Source organism: Etheostoma spectabile, chromosome 7 (genome assembly GCF_008692095.1).
Source record: "Etheostoma spectabile isolate EspeVRDwgs_2016 chromosome 7, UIUC_Espe_1.0, whole genome shotgun sequence".
NCBI lineage: Eukaryota > Metazoa > Chordata > Actinopteri > Perciformes > Percidae > Etheostoma > Etheostoma spectabile.
In genome coordinates, this window is record NC_045739.1 from 7,826,206 (window position 1) to 7,836,978 (window position 10,773).

Genomic DNA, 10,773 nt, shown 5'->3' on the forward strand with positions numbered 1-10,773 from the left:
AAAAAGTCAATACAAATTACATGGAGTTTGTGGAGTCTATATTTTCCCCAGGAGAGATTAAAGAACTTTCAATTTATGTTGACTTGCTCTGATTTTTGAAAGTTCAAATTAACTGTCGTAGCCAAATACACAATCACGGAAATGAAAGACCTATATTATCATACTACCAGCAGACTCTCTGTCTACCCAAGATTAGAGTGAGGATCAAGGATATATAGGCCTACAAGCTATCAAAGAGAGTGCCTTAGAGATTATGCAACAAAAATATGCAAAGCGTGGCTGACAGTCTGGGTTTCTTCACAGGTTAATTGTTTGATTTGCATAGTGATTCACACCTTCACACGTGAAGATTACACACGATGATTAGGCAGCAGTGAAGACACTAATTGATCAAAAGCAAATAAACTTAAACGTTTTTTTCTTTTTCAACTAAAGATTCACAATCACAGTCTATGCCATCACTTTCATCACCAAAAATGTCTCAAGTTTGAAAATTCTCACATGGCACGTTATTGCAAACCTGAGACGGTGAGTAAGTGATTTAAGTGGATTAGAAGATTTCTGTTGACATTACAGGCTTGATCTGTCAGACTAAATGGATTACTTTGGATTGCTTAACAAAACCTTTCAGTGTGAAGGGGCAATTTCAAAATAGTTTGATCAGTGTATGCTAACAATAGTATAATTAGGATGTGTAGGCCCTAAAAAGAAAGACAAATCCCATAAACTACTTAGCATTGAAACACTTTGCAATTGAAACACAGATTCAAAACAAGCCAATTGTTTTAGCATGTCTTATTTTATCTGTGTTCAGAAAATAAAGATCATGTGGAATGCGACATTAAATTATATGTTGTAATAAAACAAACTACGGGAACAAAGAGGCTTTATATGACCCTACAGTTAAGTGTGTGAAAACCACTTCATTTGGGAGCAACAGCTTGATGCTAATTCATTATACCTTTCTTTCTTGCATATATTTAGTGGGTGTTTAAGCACAGGAACTCTTTAGTGAATGTATACATAGACTAGTGTGTATATAATGAGTACAAGCTATTCCCCTTTGTCACTCCCCAGTGAGCACATGTGTGGTATTGCCTATCCCACGGGCAAGTTTAATGAGTGACGACACCGGACTCAGCGCGGGCTTCTGAGAGTCAGTAATTGCGAATATTAATTAGTACTAAACAGTAAAAGAATCGACTTGACATTCTCCTTTACAACTAATATACATATTAGTAATGTTGTTCCAAGACACTCCACGTCAAAACAGGCTTCTCCACATTTTCTTTAATGTTGAAATGTGTCTTTAAATATTTCAGGTCCATCTGCGTTTCTAGTTTTCCCCCAAAAATGGGTACACCAGCAAAGAGTCCTATTCTATTAGATCCATTTATTGAACGCATGTGTGAAGGTGCAAATGACTCATTTAATTTCCTGCTTGTTCTCTTCCAAAAATCCATCCATGCCCGTCAGTCGTTTTCCCTCTTAATAAAAGACTTCCGGCAGGTTGGCTGTCTGTACAGTAGAGACCTTGTTTGTCACCCGTGTCTTCTACACTGTACCCACTTGGTTAATCCCTATTGTCCAGTTTAGCCTCATTAATCTGGATAACTGATATGAATGAAGGGGGACAGAGCCTTCCTCTTCTCCCTCCCACCACTGCCCTGTCTCCCCCGGAAAGGAAGTGACCTGCTTGTCAGAAACAGGAATCAGGCCATGGCGACGCAGCAGGACAACCAACTTTGTTTGTGTAACACCCACCCACCCACACACACACCCACACCCACACACAATATTGGTTAACTTGCACATTTATCTTGTGGTCAATAAGGCAGACGATAGTTGATAATTCCTACCACAATGCCTCAGACCCAAAGTGATGTCATCAAATGTCTTTTTTTAGGATTTACATCAAAACAAACCCAAAATGTTCAGGTCCATATAATGGAACAAGGAAAAACTGAAAATCCTTGCTTTTTTGAGGGGCAATGTTCCTCAGAAAATGTTGATTAGTCAATTATCAAAATACTTGATTAATTTTCTGTTGATCAAGTAACCGTTGCAGTCTCACATGTTCTGTCACTTAGAGAGTTTCTGGATGTTGATGACCTTCTCTTGAAGGATTTTAGCTCTGCAGTGATTTCACCTTAGGGTCAGCCAAATTGTCTCCTTGCTATTATAGGCATCTTCTATCTCTTATGGGAAATAATTACTAAGAAAAACACAATTTCCCTTATAGCAGCAGATGGAGAGATTGATACAAAAAAAGGAGTGCACAAGCAAAGGGGTCAGGTTGGGGTAGTTAGGTGTGGGTTGGAGGAAAATGCAGGATGGAAGGGGTGGAGGAGTTTCACTACATGAGGGCCTGTCTCTTCTTCAATTCATAATCTGGGGATGAAAATGGTAGACAGCCAAAAGTATCCAAATGCCAAATCATCCACGTTACTGGTCTTGAGCTCTGTCAAACACACTTAAATCTTTTCATAAATGCAAGTGGATCCACATCTCTAATAACACATTGTGTGCCCCACCCCTTTTCCCTACTGTTCCCTACACCTCCCCTTACCCCTTCCTATTCAAATCACCGCCCACTATAAATACACCTATTCTGCCACCCTCTCCTGCAGTCACACAGGGGTCTTCATTCACTTTAGGGGACAAACTTCAGGATTTCTCCTCCTTTCCAACGTCTGTCCCAGGAGAATGACTGCATTGTTTTGCCCTCATTTTATCAGAAAGTCCTCCCATTCGGCCTCGCTACTATTTCTCCTTCTGCTTGCTGGTCAGAGCAGTACAATAGTGGCTGGTCCTGGTAGAGCAAGGGTAGGCCAGGAGGGACGAGCAAGGGCTGAGGGCAGGGTTAGATCTGGAGTGAAGGACAAGGGCGGTAACAGTGTGAGTATTGAGGGCAACACTGAAACTGGATTTGGAGATACTCATGTCTCTAGACCAGGAGCTGCAGCAGGAGAGGATGGTGCGGGGTGGGGGGATCCTGGTACTGCTACTGGCATCAGGTCCATGCTTTCTATGGGTGAAGGTGGACTGTGGGAACCCCGCAGTTCCTCTCGCTGTGTCCCTATCCCGCCAGGCATGGCCTTGTGCCAAAACATCGGCTATGACACCATGAGGATGCCCAACCTGCTGGGCCACGAGTCTCCAGCTGAGGCTGTACAACAGAGTGCCAGCTGGTTGCCACTACTTGCCAGAGAGTGCCACCCTGATGCCCGCATCTTCCTCTGCTCTCTCTTTGCACCCATCTGCCTTGACAGGTAAATTGACAAAAAAAATAATCCTTTTTCAACCTTGTGTTTTACTTTTTGTAGAAACTGTAATGTTTACAGGCCAGTGCACTAAAGTTTTTGTTTAGTAATACTTGCTACTGTATGGTATATAGTGTAAAAATTAAACTAAATAAAATCAATATTAATAAGTAAAATAAAAGAAATAGGAGTAGGGTCCTTAAGAGTTAACACCTTTTGAAAGCTATGCAAATTGGTGCTGGTTTCTGGCGAGAAGCCAGAAACCAAGCCATCAAAGCACTATAATCTCATTTTTGTCAAATTAGCATCTCTCAGTTTAGAAAAAGAAAAACAAGTGTGATTTAATCTAGTTTTGTTCCCACCACTACACTATTGATTCAAATCTTTTCATTTATTCAATGCTGACAATGTTCCCCTCTCCATCTTTTCTTTATCAGGTTTATATCGCCTTGCAGGAGTTTGTGCGAATCTGTACGGGACAGCTGTGCACCAATCATGAATTGTTATGGCTACCCCTGGCCAGACATTCTGCGCTGTGACCAGTATCCTGCAGACCATCTCATGTGTATCTCCTCTATCACCAACAGCACTGTTACCACATGGGGACGTAGAGGTAAGAAGGCTACATAGACATTTGCTTGAGTTGACCTCATTCAACAAACAATTCAATTAGAAATTTGACCATTTCAGTGCCTCAGGCAAGCTGTCGGGATTGTGAGCTGGAGGAGGCAACCTCTTCAAAAGATACACTGGAGACCTTTTGTAAGAGTGATTTTGGTGAGTATCAGTATTGTTTAATCTCACCTCTCCTGTGTTTTCCATCAATTCTGGACAATTAATAGAAACAAAGACCATATTGAAGTCGATGCCAATCAGGGTTTTGTTTATCTGCTTTCTTCCCAGTTGTGAAACTGCGTCTAACACGGCTCAAGTATAGCCCAGTAAGCCTGTCTCAATTCACGCTGGCGGCCAAACTGGACGTCCTGAAGCATGGACCCCTGTTAGGTGGGCAGATCCGCTCCCGCATACAGCTGTGGCTGGAGAGGGATGCCACCTGTGTAAGGAACATGACACGACACAACCCACGAGGCGGGACCTTCCTAGTGACGGGTACAGTGCAGGGGGAGCGCCTGGTGGTCAACAAGGCTTATCACTGGCAAAGACGAGACAGGAGCCTGATGGTAGCTGCGCGCAAATGGAAACATCACAGATGCAGGAGCTAGGATTAAGTGCTAGGTTCAAACATTAAAAAGAACTGAGATGTGGAACAAGCATCAAACAAATATGTATACACAAAGGGTAGGCTTAGCATTTAGAATTTGACTGTAAATTATGCTCGGTCTAGTCTTTTTTAAATCATTTCCAAACTCGTCTGGTTATGGAAGAGATAATATGCTGTCAGTTGGTCACAAAGGAGCTCATAAAGTACCAACAATGTGTCTCAGCTGAGGACAAGAAATAAAAGATGTTTAATAGAAAATGTCAAATGTACATATCTGTGAATTTTAAGTAGATACCACTGGTCTATATTTGTATGGCTTTGAGAAAGAATAAATGTTGTGTTCTTAATCCTAATGAGATGTCCTTGTAGTCAAAGACAACAGTGCACTTACCAAATAGCAGAGGTTTCAGGCTGATTGTCCTCATCTCATGTGTTCTGTCTGGCACAAGGGACACCTGCTGAACGTGACCCACCTACAGATGGACAAGAAGCATCATTAACACAATGAGGACATCCAGGTATAAATGCATGGACATTTTTACAGCAACTGAATGTCCCATTCAATTCTGATGAATGTTTCCAGTCGGGCTGCTGCTAAATTAAGCTAGGCATATACTGACAATCTATGAGTATTTTACAAGATTACTTACGTGTTCTTTTAATATAAAATACCAGTAACGACTATACTTTTAGTTAGTTAGCTAGCTAAATTGCCATATTCCTCATACCGAAAATATAGCAGTTTTCTTACCCGTATCCCCTCAATTCGAGGAAGACTGAAACTTTGAGTATAGTCCTCCTCTTCGTGTAACGTTAGGTCTCCTGCAGCTGGGGCAGGATGGGGCAAAGGGGATTTGCTTTCTCCAACTGATGCTGAGCTGACCCCGTCTCCACTGACAAGATCGCCGGGGCCGTTGTTGTAGTGCACGTACAAAAGCAGGCCAATGACATTCAGGATATACACATGAAAGAAGACCATGATTACCACAAAATAAGCCCGAGAGCAGACATTACTTCTCTGGATGTTCAGTCGCGTGGAGCGCAAAGGGGCTTTAAGGGACGATGGTGGTTTGTCGCTGCCCTCGTGTTCTTCCTGCTCCATTAAATCTCCCTGATCGTTTTCCATTTTCGCACCGAACAATCGTAATGGAAATTGGAGCTATCTATTTACAAGGTAATGCTACTGTCGATGTCTGTCGCGTTACGTATGTCGGTTTGATATCATTAGCTGGCTGCTTGACGTTAGCAAACCTAGTTTGCTAGTTAGCTAACTAGCTAAGGTTAACAGTTAACGGCAAATCCCTGGCTATTTCAATAATATTCGCCGCTGTCGTCTCTGCTGCTTTTACCCAAAGACACAGGGCAACACCAAGTGGAAAAGCAGGTATGGCGACAGTCGTTTTCTTTGATGAATAGAGGTGTCATCATTAACTAAATCCCATGTTAGCTAGCTAACGTTAGCTTAACTGGCTGGTGCCATGGTGCGCTGCACCTGACAACCCGCCTAACAACAAGGCGGGGCAAACTAACGACTACAGATGAGCTGCCATTCCAGGTCCCACAGTAAACCATTAGCGGCCTCTAACGGTCAATGCTACATTTAGCCTACATTTAGCCTAGGTTGGGCCTAATGCTGCGTTCTATTATTTATCCGAGTAGAAGTTCCGACTAAGCATTACCTCTGAAATGTACTCAGCTAGCTTACAGTATTTTGATGACTATAGCCTACTTTCCACCACTGCAGTCCCAAACCCCAACAACTTTTGACTAGTCACCAAAACATTTTTGTGATTAAAAACCTATAGGTTTTTGTTCATTCATCATTGTATTAATTAATGTAATTGATATTCAGTGTTATATTCAGTTATTATAGCCTACTATAAAGTTGGGGGAACTGGAGTCAGATTTTAAACATTAGACCGCCCTGGTTCCTAAATGTAGGCTACTCTTATTTCCAACCCTGCACCCCTTGTGACACAAGCCTAAAAGATATTAAGCCTTGAGCCCAAACTGAGATAACCCAAGAAAATTATATAAGTGGTTTATAGGCTGCATTCTTGTAAACGCAGCAGAGTGCCCATTTTTATAAAATTAAATCGTCATTTATTTAAATACTAATTGAATAGGCCTACTCTAAAAATACCAGAAAAAGCTTTCTAAACCCACCATGTATCATTTTTGTGTAGAAACTTAAACATCCTCAACACAATTGAACATATTTGTGCCTATAAGTTTCAAATGGGCTTTTACTGATTGTTATATTTCACGCGGTATTGCATTATTGTACAGGTTTTGCCTTTTTAGAGTTGCATTTTTATGGCTACATGTACAGGGACTAGAAACTCCCTGTAGTGAATGAATTCAGTCTATGAATGGAAACATACTGCTGTTGTTTGAATGAACCACACGGTGGCAATAAAGAACAGCAGACAAACTTCTCAACTGCGTTTGCTGTGTCATCTGCAAATTTCTGACGTAATTGTTGTGGATCCAGGTGTTCTCCCAGGAGAAAAAAGGGTGATCATCAAGTTTTATACATTTTTATTCTATTAAAAAATATTTAAAGCACATATGAAAATCTTGGCACTATAAGCCTAGTTATCCAGGTGGTAGCCATTGTATATCAAATGGAGAATGTGCTTGTTACTTTTGTCTCTGGGCTGTATTTAAATGTACTCCAATTGACCCAACTTGTATTCTCGATTCTGATGTGTGCATCAGTATGACTTTAAACATTTTCGACTTTGGGACCTTAGGAAAATGTATTTCAACAGGGGAAGCACAACTTCGCAATTATCCTCATAAGCAGTGGAGGATCATACTGTGAAATTTCCATAATTTTCAGTACATGCATTATTCACAAGGAATTTCTCTGGTGCACATTTAGAGATGGGAATGGTGCTTGGATAATGAAGGCTAATTTCCCTGGTGACACTGCCCCCCAAAAGAATCTGTCTGTCCCCCTCCCTATTTTTTTTTTTTTTAACAAAAGAGGGACAGGGTTGGGGGTGGAAGGTATCACACACCACACACACACACACACCACACACACACACAACACACACACCACACCACCACACCACACACACACACACACACACACCCCACACACACACACACCCCAGAGATGGCAAAATTACACTTCCCGTACTTAAGTAGAAGTACAGATACTTGTGTTAAAAATACTCTGGTAAAAGTAGAACTAAAGTAACTAAAGTAACGAGTCAATTTTGTAAAATGTAAGGAGTAGAAAGTAGGCTACCGATATTTTTGGTAAAATATAAGGCGTAAAAGTAAAAACTCGCCACAAGAAAGAGTAAAGTATAAATATCAGAAAAATCTTCTTGAGTACAGTGCAAATACTTCGTTACTTCCCATCTCTGACACACATGCATACACACACACACACACACACCCCTTGCGGTGTTTTCCGGGATCATGCCACTGCTTCCACTGGGATCCACACAGCAGCAACGATTTGGCTGATCATCACCGGACGGGACGGTGCTGTTTATAAGCGAAAGTTAAGACAAATAATGCATTATTACTGGTCAATAATGCTCGTACTCAGGCGACGGGACACTGCGACACACCGTATAATACAGGGATAAGATCTACCCGACGGATGATAGGCAATCCGCTGTGTTTTACAGCAAAGTAGTTGGAAGAACTTGTCGCAGTGGATTCATTCCAGCGTGCTGCCGGGATCACCGTAAACAAGTGGAACAATAGTCTCCTGCAGCAGAAACACTAGCAGGTCAGTGGCGGCGGTATTTGTGTTTATGTTCAGTCCGTCTTCACTTGATCCTAACGACAATGTTGGGATAACAAGCGACCACATACTCGATAGTCCTATCACTTGACGTTGCAGGTGGAGTTTTTTTATTTTTTTAAACATAGATATCCGGTGATTTCTACTAGTATACTGCATGCGTGTGCGCCTGATGTCGGCTACGCTACTCTTCAAATAGCACTGCAAACCCCCGAATCGCAATAGGAAAAGTGTGACACCATACACCGTGAACGTGTTAAAATAGCGATAATTACACCATACCAACTGGAATTTAAGTCCCTAGAGCGATACATTTAACATAGCCGAGCCTACAATAGTTCCAGGGTCCTAACCCATGTATATTCACAATTATAACGTCGAGATTGTTTCAGGGATGATTCCAGTCCTATTTCCATGGAGTTTCTGGGCCAGTCGGGTGGCTGTGTAACTTTTCTTGGCCCTGCATGACTCTCCTCCTCCCGGATACTTCCGTCAGGAAAACACGGGGAAAGAGGAACTGACCGAAACGCAAAGGGCCTGGAAGGCAGAGGAAGCTCTGCCATGCAGGCCCGACACGAACTGCGATTTTGGATTGGGGTCCGTGATATCGTATTAGGCTGCTTGCTACTTTCATGTTACATAGGATACATGTCAGGACCCCAGCTCGTCTGCAAATGTGACAGTCCAATCCTGCAGCCATGCAGTGTTGTCGTAAACCTCGTGGATGTTCGTCGATGGCAGTGTAGGCTACTGAAACCAAAATAGATTGAGCAAGTATATTTTGCCTGTCCATCTCGGTGTGGGATGTCCGGAAAAAAATCATGCCTTCGCAAAAAAAAACACTAATAATTTAAAATCAGTGTATAGGGTGTATTTAGGGTAGCCTATATATATTTTATGACATATTCATTACAGACAATTGGACTACAGTTTTGGTAAGGGGCTCGTTAGCAGTCTTTAAAACACCATACAGAATCAAATTACTTTTGTAAACTATTTGTATGTTTTTGGGGCTTCCTGCCTGGTCTTACATTTTTACACAGTGTAGTGTCCTGGAACTGTGCAGTTGTACTGGATGCACCTGTATCCAGTACAACAACTATGTGTTTTGGTTTGACTGTCACACAGCTGTACACTATTCCGTGGTCTAAAAATGATGTTTTTAATAAAAAAGGGACTCACTGAGATTACAATTATGTCTGAATGTCCTGACCAGTAACAATAATAATGGCACTAAGCAATTAATACGTTTTGGCTGGTCAATTATTTAATGATCATGTACCAACTTCCAGTGGAATCATCACATGAATGTGTGCTAAACGTTTTGTCTGAAGTAATAAGTTACAATAGAACCAAGGTCATTACATTGAACAGCAGTTTGATGATTTAATATGTAATTTGTGCATACATTATCCAATCCCAGGTGATGTTAAAGCAATGTTTGTGTGACCCCTTTAAACCAAATCATATGAGGCAGACTTTCTATTCCCCTTCCTCCTTTTATGCCTGAAAATGGCATTTCAGATTTTTTTGCCCTGTCTTTTTGCAGTCTTGTGCTTCTGCTTATTTTTCATCTTCTTTCCCTAATTTCTTCTCCTCATCTAACATGGAAGATTTAGGTAAGGCCTTAGTGACAGAGGAAATGCTAAGGAGGAACCACTGGCTTATAAGGAGAATGGACAACTTTTTGGGTTATCTGTTGGTTTTGTGTGTGTATGTGTGGATGTGTGTAGCATTCAGTAGTTGGGCAGATTTGTGCATTACTCATGCATCCTCAGGCCTCAGCGCCAAGCATTGTTCGGAGTGCCACTGAGTGCCCATTCCACTCTGCCACATTGCATGTGAGTGCATTCATGCATGTGATCTATGTGCCACTGAATTTGCAGAAGAATGCTTGTTTGTTTGTGATGAAAAGGAAAGAAAGAGACATACATCAGCTACGACAATATCTGGCTGAAACAAAATTAGATCTTGGCTTCACTCTTGGTCAAGCTGTTGAAAATGTTCCTTTTGTTTTGATAAAAGTAATTTCTGACTGTGTGTGTCAAATTTGCAGCTAGTGTTGGTGTATACTGCAGACTCAGGTCCTTAGGTCCATTCAGTCATTTGCCTCCTAAAGAGGCATCGGGCTATTTGGCAGAGGAATCCCAGAGCAAGGCTGGCAAAGATTACATGCTGCAGCACTGTTTGGCATCCCAAGCACTGGAAGGCTGGAAGTTTTTAGCTGACATGAGCATGTGTGTGTGTGTGTGTGTGTGTGTGTGTGAGCGCTGTGAAGATTTCTGCCTCTCTCCGTCTTCTTTTTTTCTCTTCACCTCAAACACAGAATATGCGGTTCCAGCCTGGGCCTGTAACCTAGCAACCCAAGTGGTGTGTGTCTTGAATAAATCAGACTTGTTCCCCCTCGGTCCTCCTCAGGGATGTTTCTGTTCCCCTCACCTCCATGCTATCACATCCAGGCAACCACACACACACACACACACACACACACACACACACACACACACACACACACA

At 41.9% G+C, this 10,773-nt stretch overlaps 3 protein-coding genes across 17 annotated transcripts in view; 2 read left to right on the forward strand and 1 right to left on the reverse strand.

Annotated features, from left to right (window-relative positions):
* Positions 1–6,031, reverse strand: part of LOC116692250 (transmembrane prolyl 4-hydroxylase) — a 10,402-nt gene extending 4,371 nt beyond the window's left edge. Inside the window, exons 1-2 of the mRNA XM_032520388.1 lie at positions 5,237–6,031; positions 4,877–4,958 (exon numbers count right to left, since the gene is read on the reverse strand). Of these exons, the coding sequence (XP_032376279.1) occupies positions 4,877–4,958; positions 5,237–5,611 (457 nt within the window). The 5' untranslated portion in view covers positions 5,612–6,031. The remainder of the gene's footprint in view (positions 1–4,876; positions 4,959–5,236) is intronic.
* Positions 2,640–4,838, forward strand: LOC116692251 (secreted frizzled-related protein 2). Its single transcript, XM_032520389.1, has 4 exons — positions 2,640–3,272; positions 3,701–3,876; positions 3,954–4,040; positions 4,167–4,838. The coding sequence occupies exons 1-4, from the start codon at positions 2,707–2,709 to the stop codon at positions 4,484–4,486; spliced, it is 1,149 nt and encodes a 382-aa protein (XP_032376280.1). The 5' UTR covers positions 2,640–2,706; the 3' UTR covers positions 4,487–4,838.
* Positions 5,445–10,773, forward strand: part of LOC116692248 (cyclin-dependent kinase 17) — a 37,219-nt gene continuing 31,890 nt past the window's right edge. For 4 of the 15 annotated variants that reach the window (XM_032520375.1, XM_032520382.1, XM_032520377.1 and 1 more), the window contains exon 1: positions 5,445–5,659. The gene's annotated coding sequence lies outside the window, so the exon portion shown is untranslated. Of the gene's footprint in view, positions 5,660–7,886; positions 8,243–10,773 lie in introns of those variants that run through there. The other 11 variants (XR_004332670.1, XM_032520370.1, XM_032520379.1 and 8 more) reach the window with 5 other exon arrangements.

Coding starts and splice junctions, on each gene's coding strand:
- LOC116692251 (XM_032520389.1), top strand. CDS start 2,707: ATGACTGCATTGTTTTGCCCTCATTTTATCAGAAAGTCCTCCCATTCG. Junction 3,273..3,700: donor GCACCCATCTGCCTTGACAG/GTAAATTGACAA, acceptor TTTCTTTATCAG/GTTTATATCGCCTTGCAGGA. Junction 3,877..3,953: donor TACCACATGGGGACGTAGAG/GTAAGAAGGCTA, acceptor TGACCATTTCAG/TGCCTCAGGCAAGCTGTCGG.